Source organism: Nicotiana tomentosiformis, chromosome 11 (genome assembly GCF_000390325.3).
Source record: "Nicotiana tomentosiformis chromosome 11, ASM39032v3, whole genome shotgun sequence".
Classification (NCBI taxonomy): domain Eukaryota; kingdom Viridiplantae; phylum Streptophyta; class Magnoliopsida; order Solanales; family Solanaceae; genus Nicotiana; species Nicotiana tomentosiformis.
The window spans coordinates 98265898-98288397 of NC_090822.1; the positions used below are offsets into that span (position 1 = coordinate 98265898).

General features: G+C 35.2%; 2 protein-coding genes across 2 annotated transcripts in view; one reads left to right on the forward strand and one right to left on the reverse strand.

Annotated features, from left to right (window-relative positions):
- The window catches only part of LOC104089342 (uncharacterized), an 84314-nt gene extending 70576 nt beyond the window's left edge, over positions 1-13738 (forward strand). The window contains exons 3-4 of the mRNA XM_070188129.1: positions 11437-12000; positions 12608-13738. Coding sequence (XP_070044230.1) covers positions 11437-12000; positions 12608-13209 — 1166 coding nt within the window. The 3' untranslated portion in view covers positions 13210-13738. The remainder of the gene's footprint in view (positions 1-11436; positions 12001-12607) is intronic.
- An 86-nt stretch (positions 13739-13824) lies between these two features.
- On the reverse strand, positions 13825-20768 carry LOC104093836 (outer envelope protein 39, chloroplastic). Its single transcript, XM_009599651.4, has 11 exons — positions 20477-20768; positions 19728-19794; positions 19590-19625; positions 19297-19441; positions 18597-18755; positions 18412-18482; positions 18252-18330; positions 18020-18135; positions 16562-16709; positions 15656-15725; positions 13825-14404 (listed from the first exon to the last, which is right to left on the reverse strand). Exons 1-11 carry the CDS (start codon positions 20508-20510, stop codon positions 14247-14249), a joined length of 1083 nt encoding a protein of 360 aa, XP_009597946.1. The 5' UTR covers positions 20511-20768; the 3' UTR covers positions 13825-14246.
- Positions 20769-22500: the final 1732 nt, after the last annotated feature.

The window sequence follows — 22500 nt, forward strand, 5'->3', positions numbered from 1 at the left end:
TTATACCTGAAGATCTAGGTCTTGTGTGGGGGAATCATTTTTGTAGGTAATCGAGAATGGCATAAAAATATGTTGGGCTTAATTAGTGAGCAAGTCATCCATGAGCAGGTGTAAAGTTTGTTATTAAAAAAAGAATCTTTGCAGCTTGGCCATTTCTAATTGGCTCTTGTTTTCTGTTTCATTTTCTATTTTTTTTTTCTTTTTAAGACAAATAAAAAAAAATATAAGGATGAAATATTAGCTAAAGTATCTCTTAAAAGAGATTTTTGTTTTTTGAGTTTTTCTTTTCTTTTGCAAATGAAACACAACTAATATCTAAAAATGTGACTCTTTTTGTTGGTTTTTAATTTTCTCAAATAAAACCTATAAAAAGGTGAATAAAAAGAAAAAATATCAAGATTAAACTCAAAAATTATTTAAATAACAAAAAGTGGTGAAAAATCTAAATATGGTAAAAATTAGGTGCTCACATCATGCCCCTCTTTTCTTGAAAACATGAAGAGTTTTCAGGCAAAGATAAGGTGAGCCGTGTGACTAATATTTGACCAAATTATTATTCAAAAAGGGAAAATAAATAAAAGAAAGGTGCAACCTAGTCATGGTTTTGGACAGCCTACATACCCCGAATTATAAGGAAATTAGGTCACGTGTAGTTCAAGGAGAGTAGGGGAATGATGAGTTGCAGAGTTGAGTGAGGTTCCGTTGAGGCTCCGGTCTGTGGTCCTGTTATTACATCAAAATCAAAATCAAAAGAAATTAAACAAGCCTATCCACTATGAGTTAACAAGATTCCTATCTATAAGTCTTCTGAAACTTGATCTTGAGTCTTGATTGGTTCTTCACGCAGACTCTGATCTGAACCTTGATGCTTGCTAGTTGTAGGTGTTAGTTCATTCTTATAAGGATTCTTCTTATCAAAACAAGAAGTGCAATGCTCATGAATTCAACCAAGTCTTGAGCAGTCCACATCTTTTCACTTCTTCTATATTTTGGATTCACTTATTTTTTCTTTTCTTTTATTCAGAATTGAGACTTCTTCTTTTGGTCATCATGAACTTTGTGTCTCGAAGTAAAACCTGCTCAGACACCAAAACAAACAAACAAACAAAAATTTTCTGCCCCAGTTTTTATTAGAAAAATTCCGCGAGTTATTTGTAACAAAACTCTATACTGCTTCATTATTGAAAGCAATAAAAGGTCGAGAATGGTTTATCCTGAAAAGATCATGATTTTTGTTTTGGATGTTGTTCCTTTATTTTCAAAAAGATGCCTCAACTAAGAATTGGTGTACCTTATGTTGGGAGAATATTATGAGGGAATGGTGTACCCTATATTAACAATTATATCAGGGAGTGGTGCACCCCGCATTTAAGATCAGATCAACTAGGGATTGGTGTACCCTATGTTGGAAAACACAGCTAGGGTTTGGTGTACCTTATACTGGTATGGAGACTAGGGAGTGGGGACCCTATTTCCAAAATATCATCAACTAGGGAGTGGAGACCCTAATGTTGAAAAGGAGACTAGGGATTGGAGACCCTATGTCTCTAATAAAATCAACTAGGGAGTGGAGATCCTATGTCTAAACTAAAATCAACTAGGGAGTGAAGATCCTAAGTTGAAAACAGAGACTAGGGAGTGGAGACCCTATGTATAAACAAAATCAACTAGGGAGTGGAGACCATATATTGGAAAATAAGACTAGGGAGTGGAGACCCTATGTCTAAAAACAATCAATTAGAGAGTGAATACCCTATGTTGAAAAAGCGACTTGGAAATGGAGACTCTATGTCTAAAATAAAATCAACTAGGGTGTGGAGACCCTATGTTGGAAAAGCGACTAGGGAGTGGAGACCCTATGTCTAAAATAAAATCAACTAGGGAGTGGATACCCTATGTTGGAAATGTAGACGAGGGAGTGGAGACCCTATGTCTAAAATAAAATCAACTAGGGAGTGGAGACCCTATGTCCAAAATAAAATTAACTAGGGAGTGAATACCCTATGTTGGAAAAGCGACTAGGGAGTGGAGACCCTATGTCTAAAATAAAATCAATTAGGGAGTGGAGACCCTATGTTGGAAAAACGACTAGGGAGTGGAGACCGTATGTTGGAAAAGGAGACTATGGAGCCCAGACCCTATATCTAAAATAAAATCAACTAGGGAGTGGAGACCATATGTTAGAAAAGCGACTAGGGAGTAGAGACCCTATGTCTAAAATAAAATCAACTAGGGAGTGAAGACCCTATGTTGGAAAAGTGACAAGGGAGTGGAGACCCTATGTTGGAAAAGAGACTAGGGAGTAGAAACCCTATGTCTAAAATAAAATCAACTATGGAGTGAAGACCCTATGTTGGAAATGTGACTAGGGAGTGGAGACCCTATGTCTAAAATAAAATCAACTAAGGAGTGGAGACCCCATGTTAGAAAAATGACTAGGGAGTGGAGCCCTATGTCTAAAGTAAAATCAATTAGGGAGTGAAGACCTTATGTTGGAAAAGCATACTAGGGAGTGGAGACCCTATGTCTAAAATAAAATTAACTAGGGAGTAAAAATCTTATGCTACCATGATTTTGAACTTTTTTTTATATATTAAGAGAATGATTAAAATGCGAGAAAGAATTTAGAGAAGACATCCCTTTTGGAGTTGTTGCTGATGTAGAGCTATTTTAGTCTCCGTGTGGTTTCTTTTGGTTGCACCTGCTTCTTGCGAGGTTGCTTTGGATTGCACCTGTTTCCTGTTTTTTGTTTTTACAAAAAACAATTGTTAGTTTGAACGGTGGTTGGTTTTGCGGCCTTGAGTGTTTCAGTCACTTGATCTTGGCCGGCTTCTTTGATGATAATTTCACTTGCAACTGGTTATTTCCTGAATACCGATTGCACTTCTGGCCCTAGAGAACCTTTGACTTTTCCAAAACTTTTCCCTGGTGGTTGGTCGCGTGGGACTTAACCCTTTTCAACTTTATTTTGCCTTTGTGGGCATTTTCCTTCTGACTTCTTTCTTCAAATTTTATATTTAGAGCATTGAGGTACCTTGGTTTTTCAAACCTTGCCAAAGATGGTTATCCATGTGGGACTCAACCTTTTCAATTTAATTTTTCCCTTATAGGCACTTTAATTTGACTTTCTCCTGCCAAGAGTTTTCGATCTCGAAGCATCGGCCACTATGGCCAGTCGGGGTCGACTTGATGCCCCTGTCGAGGTTGGGTGCCTTGTTTGCATATTAGCTTGTATCAAACAAGAACCCTATAAATCAGTCTTGCCATCACTTCTTTGCCATAGTTTTGGAACAAAGTTAGACTGAAAGGGATTTAAAGAAAAACAAGCAATAGAATGGAAAATGAATTTAAACAAGAAGTATCCCTTTTGGGGAAAGGAAAGAAGGACTTATCTGGAGTACATGAGGACTTCAATGAATACTATATGCCTTTTGGACTGGATGCTTGATATGTGTAAACCGTCCGACTCTCAAAAATTCATCACAACTTTTGCCTCAAAATCGAGAAAACTTGCCCAAGATTGTGTCGATGCTAATGGCTGTGAGAATCCTCTTTTCGATCATTGGCGCCCTTTGCGGGTTTTCACTAACTGGCCTCTCTCAATTCTATTCTCAACATCACCTTATAGTGCTATTTACGAGTTTTTACTAACAAGACTCTCTCATTTTAAGTCTTTACTCACCATCGCTTTACAGTGCCCATGAGGGTTTTTACCAATAAGACTCTCTCATTTTGGTTTCTCTCACTTTGTTGTATCAGATCCAAGTAATTGTATCCTTCAATTCTTGTTCATTCTCACCGATTGATCGAAATAACTTGAAAAGGATTTGTGTAAAAAAAATTTGGATTGAATTACAACTTTGAAACCTTTTAGGCGAAACCATCACCGAACCATTGTAACATTTGCCCCAATTTTAACTTTGGGGGAATGTGGATTTTTGTTTTGGTGTGACTAAACCCCAGAGGGAGGCTGCCTACGTATCCTTTCGGAATCAAGCCGAATGTAGTTCAATTAACATGAATTATTTTGATTTTTGTTTTCTTTTCTTTTTCTTCTGTTTTTCTCTTCTTTCTTTTTTTTTTCCTTTTTTCTTCTTCTTTGTTTTGATTTCTTCTCTTTTTTATTTCTTGTTTTTTTTAATAACATCTTCTGGTTCCAAAGAGGGTAATCAAAGAAAGGTAACCGGCTCAAAAAGGTTAGCAAATGGTTGATAGTGCTTGGATAGCGAGAATGAAAGTCGTTGTCATCCCAATCAGAGAACATTAATACTACATAGAGGGTCAAGCATAGTACATTTTGACTGTATCTACGTTGATAGTTGTTCCAATGACATTTCCTTCGATGCTTCCCAGGTACAATGCTCTTTTTTGGAAGTACTCTCATTACAATGTATGGACCTTTCTAATTTAGAGCCAATTTTCCTTTAGCTTCTTCATGACGTGGGAGGATACATCTCAGAATGAGTTGTCCTATTTCTAATTTCCTGGGCCGCACTTTCTTGTTGTAGACACGGGCTATTCTTTGTTGGTACAACTACCCGTGGCAAACTACGGCCAATCGTTTTTCATCAATCAATGTCATTTGTTCAATCGGTTCTTGACCAAATCTCTATCCTTAATCTCGGCTTTAACAATGATCCGAAGAGAGAGAATTTCAACTTCTTCCGATTTCATTCGGACTTGGCTTAGATCTACTGTTCCAATTCTTTGTTTATTTTCTCACAAACCTTATCTTCAACACATTCTACTTTTTGATTCATTATTTTGAGGTTTTACAACATTTTAGGATCTGGGCATGAAGTCGGCATGCATGTCATGTTATTAAAATCTGCATTAATAGAACTGAAAAAGAGAATAATAAAGGTGATAAGATTAAGAAAAGAGACATTCGTTAACGATGAAATATTAATTTCATTTACTTGAAACTTTTGTTTTAAGATAGAAGGGTTTACATTAGAAAGCAAAGTAGTGAAGCAAAACATCCGGATTACACCCTGAAATAATTCGGACGCAGAAAAGATAGCAGGACTGGCTACCAAGACTCCCATCTGACATAGAACCTTTTAGGTTTGGCGCCCGTTTTTAGGTTTCTCTTATGTTGTGGCAATGGCTATTGTGGCTTTCAATGCTGAATCATCAATTCTTCAACTGCCCTTTTGAGGGCCCAACGGTTTTTCGTATCATGTCACACTGCTCCAGAGTGGTATTCACATCTAGCATCAGCTTGGTGCGAGGGGGACTCGGGGTTTGGCCGGTTTGGGGCCACTGGCTGCAACAGACCTAGCCCGATTAGCTTTTGAAACAAACTTGAATATGATTCACCAATAGGGGTTAACTGATTCCTTTTGAGGGGCTCTCTTAGGCGAGAATTGTATTGGGGAACATTTGGTTGGGGATTATATTGAGCTTGGTAGGGACGGGCATTTCTGGGATGTGGAGCTCGATTTTGTGTATAATGTTTGTGGTCGCGTGTCAGGTTGCGCGTTCATCACTACATAGGGAGGCGGTGCCACGGCATAAGCAGAATCTTAATGGGGGTTATAGTGTTGTGGGACCTTAGAAAGCATATATGATTGGTTGAATGCCCTGTGGGCCCTCTTCGAGCTCGAAGCCATCATGGCTCCATCTTCTCTCCAGTTTCTATTTAACAAACCCCCGAACCATTTGGAACGGACTGTGATGTGGTCTTAAAGGCAGATTGACTCAAGATTCGGCCCGTTTTCAAATCATTTTCGACCATCTCCCCTATTTTGATAGCCTCCACGAATGGTTTACCCATAGCGGACATCATGTTGTGAAAGTAGTCTGCCTCTCGGGCCTGTAGGAAGACCCTAACCATTTCTGCTTCGTCCATTAGAGAATTTATCCTGGCGGCTTGCTCACGCCATTTGACAGCATACCCAAGGAAACTTTCCGCGGTTTTCTTTTTCAAAATGGACAAAGAGTTCTCTTTTTGGATTTTTTCACTCTTGCTTTCTTTTTTTCTCTCTTTTTTTTGGTTATTTTTTGCTCTTTGTTTTTCTTTGTTATTTTTGTCACTCCTTTCTTTCTTTTTCTTTCTTCTCTGTTTTTTTCACTCGGTATATTTAATGGCTATGATCGAATCAGATGGGGATTGCCTATCTATCATGACGCCGCATAAATCAGATCATTATGTAGTTCAGGAATAAAGTACATAAGCTAGTCCTTTTTTTATTATTGTTTCTTTGGAATATTTTGAAAAGAAGACTTCTTAAAGGAGAAAGAAAATACCTTTTGTATATTTTTATTTTTTTTTTGAATATTTGGGAGAAAGACTTCTAAAGAAGGAAAAAACATATTTTTTGATTTTTATTTGATTTTTTTTTTCGAATGAAAGAATTCTAAAAGGAAAGAAAATATTTTTTGTTTTAAAATTTTTTAGTTGGGATTTTCTATGGAAAGACTTCTAAAGAAGGAATTAAAGAAAAATATTTTTAGATTTTTGGAAATTGGGGGCCAGAACCGATGAGGTTGTCCTACGTATCTCATATCCGGTGAGAATCAGATCCGCGTAGTTCAGTCAGTTTTGACACAAAATAAAAACATGCGTTTTGAAGATATTGACTCATTGTTTTTTTTTTCCAAAATTTCGGCAGAGTTTCGGGACTTTTCCAAATACTGGGGTTTTTCAGAATTGGGTAAATTTCTCTCTCCTACCTCACTCTTGGTTTTTCCTTGATTTTAATTTCCCTATTCTAGAAGTCGATCAACATGCTAGCTAAAATAAATAAATGCACAAATAGCACGTAGGATGCATCAGGATGACCTTTTATTTTGGGTACACCTGTCCTAGACGGATCCAACTCTTGTGTTTAGTCCCCAAAGTCAAATGCACGTGATGCAAACAAACGTTCCTACTAGGGATCTAGCATGAGGTTATATTATTCTAAGTTTAAAATCCTGGGGGAAGTGTTTTAGACCTGGCTTACCCAAGCGAACAGCTCGAGCCGAAGTGGGGGCAACGTACCGGGAGCATGAAAGTATATCCGGCCTAGTTACCGATCCAGCCTCGTTCTATTTGGTATGACCTCTAACAGAAAATTGGGCCACACGTACGTGTGTACCATAGTTTCAGAAGACTTAGAAGGGAGGCATGAGAAGACAGTTTATATAGTTTAAATAATATAAAAGCGGTAAATGGGCGACAATTAGCACATTAGGTCCAAATATCAACAATCAAGAAAGCCAAGTATAGATTACATTACAAACTCGAATTCTGAACCCTGAACTAGAGATTCTGGGTTCGATCCCCAGCAGAGTAGCCACAGCTGTCACACCTTTTTTTTTCCGAGGAATAGGCTAGTTTTTCCAATTAAAGTAACATTATTCGAAATAGAATTATTTATTTAAATAGAGTCGCCACTTGGAATATTTGTTATGGTGTCCCAAGTCACCGTTTTATTTTAAAATCCCAAATCAAGGAAATTCACTTTTATTTATGGTCTACGAACACAGAAGATCGGCTAAGAAATTTTGTTAACCCGGGAGAAGGTGTGAGGCACTCCCGAGTTCCGTAATTTTAGCACGGTCGCTCTTAATCATACCTGACTTAATTTTTAATTATATGTTTTAGAATCTATGTGTGTTTTACCTTTCACCGCTTTTAAATTACTTGATTATGGCATTATGGAATTATCTTAAAACGAACCACATGTGTGTGAATCTGTTTTATTTAGTGCGCTAAAAATCATGTCACGCGTTTGTGTACATAATTAATAACACTTTGTTATTATTAGGATTGTTTCGCCCAAGGTTGCGCGAACGCATACCTTGATTTTAATTTTTAAAATCATAACTATGGCACGCGAACGTTTACATAATCACGATAATTTATTTATTAATACGCGCCTAAAGCATACTAGCGATTATTAAGAATTATTTTTTTCTAAACTAATTTTGAGATTATTGTGAGGTCATGAATTATGAAATTATTGTGGAAGATGTGTATTACTTAGCTATCTAAAATACAAGTCATTAATGGGCTAAAAGGTATTTTGGAGTTATCAGCAGCTATGGATCAAACTGCGAGCTAGTTAATGAGTCAAATTCAAGCCCAATACAACCTGTTCCACTTATTGGTTCAAATCAGCCTAAACTCAATACCCATTTAAAATTCAAAAGCCCAGGACCCACTTCGATTTTGTAAGACTCAATACTGGCCCATAAATATGACATTGAATCTTCATTCCCTAATTTTAATAAAATCCTATTCAACAGATCCATTTAACAAATCACTTGAAACATACGAATGAACTCTAAGCCACAATTGTTATACTAAATTGCAATTGCAAAGCTAACAAGAGAAAATGAAAATCAGCATAACGTCACAACAATTCTCAAACTAAGAATGAATCACCACATAACCATATAAATAATGCACCAGTAATATAAGCTCAGCAACATTAAACATCAAGCCATACACGAAATTGAGATCTAAAGTAGAAATGGACCTTGAGTGAAGCAATTTCAGACTTGCAATATATAGAGATCCTTTATAAAAGTTGGAATAATAGCTACTACAACACATGATAGATCCGCGATGGAAGACCTCGTCGGAACCACGAACGAAACCTCGTCGTGAACTCAAACCCGACTCAACCCAATTGCACGCTGCTTTGAGGAAGAACTACGATGGTTTTAATGGGGTTTTTGCTGCATTTTCCAGGTGGGTTTTTACAGAGAAAAAGGATTATTTTGGATGGTGTTTCGCTGGTGGTTGTATAGCTAAAGCAATAGCGACGAACTAGTGGAATTACAGCTGTTTTGGGGTGGTTCTGGGACTATTTTTTGGTGGATTTAGACTGATTTTCAGAGTTGGTTTGGAGGTGTTTTTGAGGTCGTTTTGGTGGTTGAATTGTTAGAATTTTTCATGCCTGCTCGTACAGGAAGAAGAGGAGTGAGCTGCGTTTTTGTCCTCTTTTTTCAGATCTGTTTTCTTCCCACTTTTGTACTCTCGTTTCTCTCGTGCTCTCCCCCCTCTTTGTACCTAAAGATCTAGGTCTTATGTGGGGGAATCTTTTTTGTGGGTAATCGGGAATGGCATAAAAAATGGTGGGATTAATTGGTGAGCAAGCCATTCATGAGCAGGTGTAAAGTTTATTATTAAAAAAAGAATCTTTGTAGCTTGGTCATTTCTAATTGGCTCTTATTTTCTGTTTCATTTTTAATTTGTTTTTCTTTTTAAGACAAATAAAGAAAAATACAAGGATAAAATATTAGCTAAAGTACCTCTTAAAAGAGAACATATTTTTTTTGAGTTTTTCTTTTCTTTTGCAAATGAAACACAACTAATATCTAAAAAAAAGTGACTCTTTTTGTTGGTTTTTAATTTTCTCAAATAAAACATATAAAAAGGTGAATAAAAAGCTAAAATATCAAGATTAAACTCAAAAACTATTTAAATAACAAAAAGTGGTAAAAAATCAGGGATATGGTAAAAACAATTAGGTGCTCACAGTAGTAATTTAGTTAATAAAAATCACAATCATTTCTTCACACTCACTTGTGCCTTAAATTTATAAATAGTTTAGATTGGACAATAGTTGATCATAAATCCTTGTGGGACGATATTTTTCCATCACTTTATTACTTGTCAGCCGGGTATACTGGCGTGTGCATTTGGACCCAACACCCTATTTTTGAATTTTCAGACAAACGCCAATTAGAAAAGAATTGGAAATCTCTTTGTGTCCTATTAGATATACATTAGAGCAAGTTTTACTTGTTCTTTTTTGTATCTTCCTAATAAGGTTTCTATGAGGTGCTCTATTGTCTTAATTAACTTGTAATTAATTACTTCTACAATGCCGTGACAGATTTGAAGTATGTACATTTGCGTTGTAGTGACAGATTTGAAGTATGTACATTTGCGTTGTAGTGACAGATTATTTAAAAATGTTCTTTTGGAGAAAGATTTAGCAGTGAGAAAAAAACTTTAAGGGGTCAAGCCAACTAGTACGTAAATGTAGATTTCTAAAGCAGTTCTAATTTTGATCTTGACATGAGAATTTTTCTCATGAATCTTCGAGTCCTAGCGACATTTTGGAAGATATAATTAAATAAATAAAATATATTTTTTATAATTGTTTAAGTTTGTAGACGATATGGTCATACACTTTAACATAGTATAGATTATGTTTGGTCCAAGAAAAAAGAAAAAATTAAAAGAATCCAACCTATCCAACTACTATGTACAAATTTACTTCATGGCACGGCCAAAAAAAAGAAAAAAAAGAGTATTTTCTGTGTTTAAAAACATGGTTCGAAAATTTTCTGAATTTTAAATAAGCAACGGAAAAAGACGGTAGAATATAAAGTTAAGGAGTAATTTTGCAGCCGGCCGACTTGGAATTTAATTAATAGATTTTGAGACGTGAGAATCTGATACTGTACTTGACTTTGTATAACCAAGTCCACAATGTTTATACAAATTTCATTGTGTTTTCCGCCAAATGGCACCACAATTAGTCGATTAATGACTACTTCAACATTGGGAATATCCAGTCATATTTAATAACTCATCATAATTTGTTTTCCACTGCTGAACTGTGAAATCTACATTATATCTCCCTATTTTCCCACTTTTTGCTAGTAGCATGCATAACCAAATGAACCAAAATCTCACTTTTGCTTTGCTCTTCATTTCATTCGTTCTTATCCTTGACACAACCAAATGTGATGAAGATGAAACATTGGCTAAAGATGCATTACTCAAGTTTATCGCAGAGCTTTCTAACAATAATAGTACATTAATTCTTGGAACTAATTCAGGTTGGAACTCAACATCTGATCCTTGCGAGGACAATTGGCTTGGTGTTACATGTAATTCAAAGACAGTTTCTGTTGAAAAAATCATTCTTGATGGTTACAATTTCACTGGAACTTTTGATGCCAACACAATATGTAACGTGGAGTCTATTGCGGACATCCTTTTTTTCCTTAGTCTGAAAAACGACTTACTTCAGGGGGAAAACATGGATAGCATAGACAAGTGCAAACATCTAACACACCTTTTTCTTGGTGGAAACCGATTCTCGGGTAGCCTTTCACAATCATTTTCAAGATTGAATAACTTGAAAAAGCTTGATATATCCAACAATGAATTATCAGGGGTTCTGCCTGATTTATCCAGGATATCAGGTTTGATGGAATTCGAGGCTCAAAATAACCAGCTATCTGGGGAAATACCTGAATTTGATTTCTCTAATTTTGTTGCTTTTAATGTGTCCTTTAACAATTTCAGTGGATTGATTCCGCCTGAGGGTGATCAATTCCCCATTAGTAGCTACATTGATAATCCTCTGCTATGTGGTGCACCGTTGGCAACAAAATGCTCATCGTTGCCCGAAGAGGCAGACTCAGGTGATAACAAGCCTAAGAGAAGCTTGTCAAGAGATGAGATTCTCATGTTTTCAGGTTATATTCTAATTGGCCTGGCTCTGGTTCTTGTTATCCTACTATGCGTCTACAGAAAAAGGAAACAGAAGCAAAAGAAAAAGGAGTTGAGTCTCGAGGCGATGAAAAAGGTGGCTGCATTTGATCATGATAGTGACATGATTACTATTACATCAATGGATCAATCTAAGAAAGGCGCGAGCAATTCAGGTTTCTCATCAGCTGCAATTTCTTCTGATGAAAGCAACACCGAAGTTTCACAGTCTCTCGTGGTTCTTACGAGTCCAGAAGTGAATAATGGATTGAGATTTGAGAATTTGCTTAAGGCTCCAGCTGAGTTACTTGGAAGAGGGAAACATGGTAGTGTTTATAAAGTGATGTGTGATAATCCAAAGATGACTTTGGCTGTAAAGAGGATAAAGGATTGGTCAATATCTGGTAGTGAGTTCAAGAAAAGAATGCAGAAACTTGACCAAATCAGGCATCCAAATGTTCTGCCTGCTGTTGCCTTTTATTCTTCTAGACAAGAGAAGCTTCTTGTCTATGAATATCAAAATAATGGTAGTCTTCTTCAACATCTACAAAGTAAGTTTCGTTCAGTTACTTTTCACAAGTAAAGATATGCAATTCACTCCATTCTTATGTGCATTGAATTGTGTGAGTTAATTTTACGCTAGGTCACTGAACTTTTTAACTTTTTCCATTATAACAGTAAAGTCACAATATTAACTTTACCCGTTATAACAACAAAGTTACGAAACTTTTCCATTATAACTGTAAATCACATGACCATTTTTTATCTCATTAAGTAACTAAAAACTTTATCCACTACATCAGTAAAGTTTATTTTATCCAGTATGACAACAAAACCTCAAGGTGGCTTTACTGTTATAGTGCATAAAGTTACTTTAATTTGACAAAAAAGTTTTGTAACTTTACTATTATAGCGGACAAAGTTCAATGATCAAATGTGAAATTAACCATTAAATTGTGCGGACCATCTCATCTAAACACGTAAACTATATGGTCACCTGATCGGAAATTCTTTTGATAGTGGGCAATGTCGAGACTGAATCTGCTCTAATATCATATTGAATTGTGTGATGACGTTGTTCATCTAAAAACATAATATGTTATAGAGACTTTTATTTACTTAGTTATATTTTTAATAGTGTATAAATCTGCTTATCAGGAATCCAGACAGGCCAAACATTTGATTGGAGCAGCAGACTTTCTATAGCTGCAGGTGTAGCCGATGCTTTAGCTTTCATGCATCAGGAGCTTCAACATGACGGAATTCCTCATGGAAACTTAAAATCATCCAACATTTTGTTGAACAAGAACATGGAACCACGCATCAGTGAATATGGTCTTATGAGCAGTACTGAAATTAGTACTATACAAAACCAGACTCAATTTGCAAGCAGTTCCAATGTCTTCCCTATAACCGACGAAAATGCAGAACCACTGTTTAAAGCAGACATTTATGCATTTGGGGTAATTCTTTTGGAGTTGCTAACAGGGAAAGTGCAAAACAATGGACTAGAACTTGCAAGTTGGGTTGTTTCTGTACTAAGAGAAGAATGGACAGTTGAAGTGTTTGATAGAACATTGATACAAGAAGTTGCTAGTGAAGAGAGGATGGTTAATTTGTTACAAGTTGCTGTAAAATGTGTGAACCATTCTCCTCAGGCTAGGCCTAGTATAAACCAAGTTGCTCTGATGATTACTACTATACGAGACGAGGATGATAGGTCCATCGACGTTTCTGCAAGTACTAGTACTATCATCTAATCAATCTTAATACTAGTACTTTCCTGGATTCGACTTAACTATTTTTTAACTTGAGGATGAATTACTTTAGACGTTCAACGTCATGTATGGTACATTCTCCTACTTGTAGCAATGTCTTACTTATCTTGATTTAAACCTGTGATAGTTTGTAGTTGGAATATTACTACTACCTTCTATTTCTTGTATTCATCCTTGCTAATCTCAGTCATTTTGAACCAAAAATTCCACTTTGAACCTAAAGATTCCAGTGACAAGTAAAGAGTGGGATTAGTTTTTTAGTAGAGTTAAACTACAAGATTTGAACGAGTGGTAACGCTTGTTGCACCACGGACAGAAGCAATTTCTGGTTAGGTGGCGTACTTTATTTTGATTATCTTCATTTGATGTAATAATGAAGCTTCAAATTTGCTTACAACAATATTTGTTATTGTATTTAAGCTTTGGATTATTGGTCGCATGTGCAACCTTATGGCTAGTCTTCTTCTCCTGAGTTTAGGTTCTATGCACTGACCGGACGTCTATTTTATATGTACAGGGATTAACTTGTATTTTCTTTGTATGACAACTAGCTCTTTTTTCAATAACTGTGAACAGGTTTGACTAACGACTCAACACTGTGCGAAACCAGTAAATCACATTCACATAATATGTAATTCCAATTCAAGAATGAAATCAGCTAACAAATTCTATATTTGTAAAAGAAAAAAGGAAACTGAACGTTCTACATTGTCTTATAGCAGGTTAGTAACTTTGACAAGAATACTCACTTCCTGATGGTCGCGGTATAGAATTTACAATTTTCTATCTGATCTTTGAAGCGGTAGGATGAAAATGGAACCACTTCTCTGCACCAATTTGCTTAATGAGGAAAATCTTCACTGTTGTCTCTGCAAGAGAGCAGCCTTTGTTTCTAATAAGGGACAGGCTACTACTCAGAGCCCAAAATCCGATCCCTTTGAGATATCCTCAGAAATTTTCTCTACAGATGAAACGCTGATCATAAGTTTTGCTACCGTTGCAAGTGCTGTGGTGAACTCTCATGAGGGGAGGTTACTGAAGCCGAAGTACACAGTCCGTTGTTGAAATGCATTGACTGCATAGTCCACCTGGAAATGTCCCAACTGAGACTTGAATCTAAGGCCATATCCAAGCCCAACTCCAGTTCCTGGTTTGCCATGCCTAAGAGCGGGATTCCCTGAAATGCTCAAATGTTAGAGAAAATATGTTGAGACAGACGAATGACAAAGTGAGCCGAAAGCATGTTCATTATGTATACATTTATCTATTGGCTTAACTTCTGAGAGGTTCTTGAACATGATAAACAACAAAGCAATCTTATTATCACATTGATGAGGTAAAGGAAGTAGTTACAACTAGGTTGTATACTTGCAGCACTTAAGAGAGATCCGAACATATGCATGTTTTTAGTTAACCTATAAAGCATAGCTAGAGCAGTCAGGGATTTTAAGATTACACATCCTATATTATTGAACTTCTCCTTTTTGAAAGAATTTGCTTTTACTATCTTGCTAGGAGACACTGAAGGACTCTAACCTCATTTTTTTATGGCTAAAAACAACTGAATTAACAAGCTCCACATCCCTCAGAAATGATTTAGCAAAACAAACTAGTGTTACTCCAATACATTTTTCAGCAAATATTCTCATCATCTTGTTGATGAGGATTGTCTTCATGCACTTACCCTAAATATCTTATGAGAGTATATGTTGATCTACATTTTCACAGTGAAACCTAAAGTGTGGACTTAGATCTCGAAAGCAGTAGTTAACAATAACCAGAACATCATTAAGCTTAAATTCCTTATGTCATAAACTAAACCATTAACAGCTTTATTGGAAACAAAAGGTTGAAACCTTTACAACAAGTAATATACTCAATACTGGCCCAATAGAAGTAAGGCAGATGAAGAGCATGAGACAAACAAGTTAAAAAGAAGCAAAGCAAAAGACACAGAAAATTATAATTTGCGCAGAGTCTAGGGAAGGGCTTTACCCCAAGATGGTGTAATGTAGGCAGTCTATCCTGATGCAAGCATCTGTGGTTGATTCCACGACTCAAACCAGTGACATATAGGTCACATAGAGACAACTTAACCGTTGCTCCAATGCTCCCCTTCACAGAAAAACAATATAAATAATAATTTCCCATACCAATTATTTGGAGTTTCACATTTATTGGCAGCCCCCATTCCATAAGCCACCACCCCCCCCCCAAAACAAAAAAAAAAGGAACCTAACCCAAGCAACATAAGAAAACACAGAGAGACTATACAACTAAGCAAACATACATTCTCAAACATTTCCAAAAGGAGTAATCAACAGGAAGATTTTTCTAAAATTCTCATATATATGTTTCTAAATTTCAACAGTAGTCAGTAACATAAAGCAAACCTTCTGCATAATATAAGAATTACTAAGTCACTAACCAGGCACATGACGACCTGAGCCCAAATCAGATCCACAATCCAAGAAGACTGCACCATCAAGCATCGGGTTCTGGATACAAAGCACTGTGTGTGAGACTCCACACAATATAAAATTTAATAGGTCCAAAGAGGATTTAATGAGGGCAGTATACGAGACGAGTACAGACTAATTTCATAGACAATGCAAGAGCAGATAAGAGGAGACAATAGCAAGAAAAGGTTAAAAAAGCAGATTTCTTAATAGCTTAGAAACAATCCTTTCTCAGTCTTGGTTTAACTTATGTTTATTATCATTCTCAAAAAAGGAAAAAACTTTTCCCAGTCTTAGTAGAAGAGTTTGATACTGTAACTTTAAGCTAGGAAATTTCATTTGTGGGACAAGGCTAACCTTTTAACTGTTACAAAAACTATCATTTCTTGCAATTAATATTTTCCTCTTTTTTCTTGAACAGTCAATTCTTACAACTAATCTTTGTTAATAAAATTATTTTCTTCAAATTAGAAAAAAAGGTTCTTTTGACTTTAAAGCGCTGTCATTTGATGATTTATCTTACAATAGAATTTTCTTACTTAATGAGAGGACATTCCTTCAATGTCAAATTCTTCAATTAAGACAGGACATCATTGCCAATAAAAAGACATGCATTCCCCTTAACACCTGTTTCATACTAAGTGTAATAGATTTTTAACAAAACCAAAATAAGCGAATCCATTTGTCAAGTCTGTGCTGCACAGTTACTCTTTTTTTTTCTGAATGTCATTTGCAATTAACAAGATTTCCTCCATCTTTTTACATCATTAAGGAAGTTAGAAGACTAGAATGATAAAAGAACATATTTTTTGCAAAATGTGCAGCCAAATGACCCTTACGAGCAAAGATTCAGTAATTTACAAATAAAAACATACCAAAGGAAACGTCAGTTCATTGTTAGCAACCAGACAAGATCTAGCACAACCAACAGCTCCTTCACCATACCCTCGGACACTGCCAAGCCCGCCGATTGCAAAAGATTGATAAGGAGCTATATCCCCCACGATAGAACCACCTGTGAGGCTGTCAAGAGAAAAATGTATGACTTTGGGATATGGAAAGATGCATTCTAAAAGGAAAACAAGAAAATAAAACTACATAGGATACGGACATTGTTTAACAGCAAGGCTTAGAACTTTTTAGAGATACATTCTGCAAGACTAATATCAACATGAATGTATCCGGAAAATCTCCCAACTTGTTGAAAAGACCCATACACTATTTGACCATAAGTGTGTGGGCAATCGGACTACAATCGTAACTTATACACCTTGGTCCCTTTTCAGTCATGTGAACCCAATTGCCCAATTGTTTCAATTTCACTTCACTGGCACATATGCCCAACAAAACATGTATTCAAGAAATCAATTTCTACTCCTGATACTGAAAAAATGGCTTCATTGCCACTAGCTTGTGGTGACGTATGCTGTCAAAAGACACCAGTGGCCAGCCGCTCCTCTATAGAGACAAGGCTGGAGTCATTTGACAACAAAGTTTAATCTGCTCTACTTTTTACTTTGGCATATACCATTACTGAGTCAATAGATTTTTGCAGCTTCATTGAAACGCAAACTTGTGGGAGATGGCTGTTCGCAGGAGGATCAATGTCTTGCTTAGTTTCTGTAGTTCCATAATTCTAGGAAGAAGGGAGAGCTTTTCTCTCTGAAATTTAAAACTAGTAAATCTAAATAAACAATTAAAGATATATTTTGTAAATCTGACTAATGAAGATATATTTATTAAGAACAAACAAATAAGTAAAAGCAGAAGTCCCAGTTCTTAAACTACTGCTTTACATTGAATTTGAAGAGGCAGAGTCGAGTTTAAAACTCAATATTTTATAAGTTCGAAAAGGAAAGTAGATTTAAAAGCTCAATATTTTCTATTAGTTCCAACTCCAGTTCCCATGTGTTTATGTGTTTCTTTAATACACATAGATCTTGATTTCTCCAATGCTCAAGTCGTATTTCAAACATCTTTCGCCTTTGAGTTCCTCACACTGTTTTCCTGATGCTTTGATCATTAGTTCATTCCTTCCTACATGTTTCCTCTTGAGCTTCTCATGTTAATATTTGTCCATTCCTGAGTAACTTACCAATAAATCATCAGACACTTGAAAACACTGAATGCTAACTTTCCCTATTTTATCTATGTCGTTCTCGTGGCAGTTGGATGCTTATTTATCTTTACTTCATTTGTATATCTCTTTATCAGGAACTTCATTATTATACCTTTGTTCGACTAATAAATATCGTACTGGTTAACCTTGGTTTTGAAACCAACTGGTGCAAAATTGATAATCTTCAATTGTCCTAAATAAAAATGTCGCTCACCTTGTCAAGAGAAAAGCTGGCCCAAGCTTTAGTCCCCTTGACGCAGCAAACTTGAAACGGTTGAAGATCAGCCACTTGGAAAGAATAGGAATCCCTTGTTCTATTTGCAGGCTAAACTGGACAAGCGGGCACATGTTTTAGAAAGCATATAGAACATTGCATGCACTGTAATATCAAACTCGAATATAAATTGAGAATATTTGCACCATTTTCTGTATAGAAAGTGACTTACTTGAGTAAAACTATGATCATTTGCTTTTGCATATCGAGACTCTTGTTTAACTACTACCATACTATCATGATAGCCACCACTGAAAAACAAGCATTTGACAGTATACGCTGAGTCAGAACTGAATTAAATGAAGTTAAGAATCAGTAATAGCTTAAGCTACCTGCAAGTCACCGGAAACCCATGAAGATCTCTGTTAATTGAGCGACCCTCATCGCTTACAGGACGAATATGCTGCATGAGAAATAACATTTATGGTTTCTCAAACAACACAAAGCTTAGTGCATTAATCTTGAAATAAAATAACGTGTCTATAGAGCTCCATTAAGTGCTACGAGTCACAATTACCTCAAATTTTACACTTGTCTTGCTGCTCCAGTTGGAACTTGCAGGCTCGCTCAAATCTAAGCCAGCAGAGAAGCGACATAAGTTAACTCCACCACTTCCAGAGCGAGAGAAGTTGTCAACTGGTAAGCCATGGACCCCAATCTCGGGAGAAACAGAATGCTGGATAACAAGTATAGTTCGGATTAAAGTCCAAAATGCGTCAGATTCTCCATACAAAACAAATAAGTTGTTTTAAAGCCTGCTATCGAGCTGATACTAAAAATCGGTTAAACTGGTTCTAATTTCAAACAAACGTGCCTCCGAGGCAGATCGGTTACACAGAAGAGTTATTATTTTCACGTCAATACTGTCCTCTTTTGTAACTGTTTTAACATTGGTAATTACATTCTAAGAACATTGGGAGGGGTAATAGCTCATTTTTAACATACTTACGCCCACGTATTTAATTTGAATTCCAATCAACTGAATTTCACAGCCCCTTCAAGGACCAGATTATTTCAAAATTCTAAATATTTAGTCTACTCTTCTTTGACCAAAAAAATAATACGTAATACAACAATAACTACAATTGCACCTCTGTTCCAAACAAAAAATAATACAGTATGTAATAAATAAATGAAACAAGATAAAATACTATTTGAGATAGAATTTATTTATTTGCAAAATGATAATAACTAGCCCGGAAAAAAGAGTAGCAAACCTGAATGATAAAAGACTGTTGAGGAAGCCATTCTGGTCTTGGCTTCCGGTAAGTTATTAAGATATTGGAATCATAGAGTCCTTTATCCCACAAAACATCTAGCTTCTCGCTCTTGCCAAATAAATTTGGGTGTTTTATGCAAAGACTGGCAGAATAAAAAGAAAAGGATTGTCAATCAAAGCCAGAAAAAAACACTGCTTAAACACAAAACCCTCAACCCTTCATCCTTGAAAACCCCACCAAAAATTTATAACCAAAACAAAAAGAAGCTTAATGTTTCAGAACAATATTACCTGCCAATTACTAATTCAAGGGGGCTGCCGGAATTCCTGTTTGACAGAGATAGAACAGCAATATTAAGAAAGAAACAAAGAGTGAAGAACTGATGAAAACAAAACCAATTGGGAAGAAGTTCTTTAATATGTAACAACCTGAAAGGTTGGAGCATCAAAGCAGCACATAATTTATGTGTAAAATCCACATTGACATCTATTTTAGCTGCAAGAAAAGACCAACTAATTCAAGAAAGATATACAAAAATCAAATCTTTATATTATAAAGCACAAAAAAGAACTATCAGCACCCAATATGGACAACCAAAAACACAGTATAGCACAATTCAAAATAAATCAATCTTTTTTTTTGCGAGAAATGTATGCAAAAAAGTAAGTTTCAACCTTTGCAATCATAAAGCACAAAAAAAACTACAGGTACCCATTATTGGCACCCAAAAAAAGCACTTAATAGAATACAAAGTTTAGAGAGTTATGAGATAATAAATTTGGGTTTTATTTGAGAAATGTAGGGGGGAAAGCTTATTTCCAATACATAAAGCACAAACCAAAACTATAGGTACCCAAAAAACACTTCATAAAACACAAAATTTCAGAGGTTATGAGATAAATTCAAGAAAAGTATATAAAAATTCAATCTTCACAATTTTAAGCGCACAGACCAAAAGTATCAGCACCCGAAAACACAGTTGCGTAGCACAATTCAAGAGAAAATTGTCATTCTTTAGTAAGAGAAATGTAAGGGAAAACAAATCAATCTTCGCAATCATAAAGCACAAACTAAAACTATAGGTACCCATTATTAAAAAGACTTCATACAACACAAAATTTCAAAGAGTTAATAAACATGGGTTTTATTAGAGAAATGGGAGAGAAAAAGACTCTACCTTTTCCAGCATGAATGCTTTTCTGAGCACCCATTAGTCCATTAGTGAGTTGAGTTTCCCACCATTCAAGAATTGATTGAAACTTGTGAGTACTAAATAAGTCTTGTTGTATTGAGTGGCTCTATGTTTTTTGTGTTCAGTTTCTTTGTAATATAAAATATAAAGGAATATAAAGAAAAGAGAAGAAGAGGGAAAATGGGAAATGGGAATCGGGGAGCTGTCAAGTTATCTCTTGCTTTCTGGATTGGCTTACGCCACTATGCCTGCCCTTCCCTCTCTGCACGTGGTCTGCAGTTCGGCCTTTCAATTTGAAGCTTCGACACCCTATATCTTTTAGCAAAAGCACTACATTTATACAAGTGACGTAACCACAAAAAACCAAATCTATCTATATAGAATAAGAGAAACAAAAGCACTATATTAAGATAAGTGTTATAATCACAAAAGGCTAAATAACAATGTTAAGACAAAATAAATTACCTTCTAACTAATTTATTTTTTGAATTTTAAATTTTGAATTAATTGATTACACTATTTGAATTAATAAATATAGATATCTTATAATTATCTATAAAAAAAAATATAAAATAAAACTACTAATTCATATATATATATATATATATATATATATATATATATATATATATATATATATATATATATATATATATATATATAAAGAGAAGTAAATAACCCTACGATGCCAAGTGGCATAACCATAAGACAACAAGTGTAGATTTATAGAATAAAGTTTCAACAAAGTTGGAGTTTTAAAATTATTTTAAAATAAAATATGAATTTTAAAAAAAAAAAAAACTTGCCAATTCAAATTGGGGAATAGTTTTAAGTTGGAGTTTTGAAATTATTTTTAAAAAAACGAAAGTAAATAAATAAAAAACTTTCAATTCAAATTTGGGAGTAGTTATTATACTAAATTGGTAATTTATTAAAAATTTATATGTCAATTTAATAATACTAAGTAATGAATAATACAATTAGATAACCAAGGAAAAAAAATATATATATATATATATATATATATATATATATATATATATATATATATATATATGTATGTATGTAAAATAAGAGAAGCAAAAGTACTATATTAAGACAAGTGGCTGTCACACCTCCTTTTTACCCCCCGCAAAGATATATGTGTTATTGGATTGTTGTGGGTTAAAGAGTTTTTCCAATTAAAGTGACAATTTGAAATAGGGATTATCTTATTGTTTAGAGTCGCCACTTGGAATTGATTTTTGGGTGTTCCAAGTCACCTTTTATTTGAATCCCTAGTCAAATGAAGGTTTGACTCTATTATTATTGGTCTGCAAAAATAAAATTCGGATAAGAAATTTTATTGACCGGGGAGAAGGTGTAAGGCATTCCCCGAGTCACGTGGTTCTAGCACGGTCGCTTTATTGACTACAACTTGACTTTGATTAAATTTGGATAAAATGTGATTTATTGGTTTCCATGTTTTATCTATCCGCTTTTAAAATATGAAATTTTCTTTGAAATGAATCACGTGTGTGAATTCGTTTTATTTATTGTGCCAAAATCATGCCACGCATACATGTACACAATTAATAGCATTTTTATTATATTAAGAAGATTATTTTTAGCCAAAGTCGCGCGAACGCATACCCTGATTTATTTTTGGGAATCATAATTATGTCACGCGAACGTGTACATAATCGTGATAAATTAAATTAAAGCACGCCTAAAGCACTTTATCGGTGTTCAGTATTCCTATTAGATTTGAGGTTATTGTAAGGCATGAGAATTATGAAATTGTGGTGGAGGGAATGTAGTAAATTATTTATGAAAAGGTATGCCAGCTATGTCATTTATGAGTTTGGGCCTAGCTTGACTAAATCTTTTGGCCAAAAATCGGCTAAAAGAAACTAGTTCAATGCTCTACTCTAAAACCAATTGATCGAATGATCTAATTACTTTTTATAAGACCAAACCCCAAATCTTTGGCTTAAAGTCCAGATTGTGCATAGCAGATTCATCATAAT

Bases quoted from the DNA above. Each gene is read 5' to 3' on its own strand.
- LOC104093836 (XM_009599651.4), bottom strand. From the start codon at position 20,510: ATGGGTGCTCAGAAAAGCATTCATGCTGGAAAAG. The intron at 18,756-19,296 runs GTTTGCTACTCT...CTTGTTATCCAG, and splicing joins AACAGTCTTTTATCATTCAG to CATTCTGTTTCTCCCGAGAT. The intron at 14,405-15,655 runs GTTAGTGACTTA...TGAGCATTTCAG, and splicing joins CTCAGGTCGTCATGTGCCTG to GGAATCCCGCTCTTAGGCAT.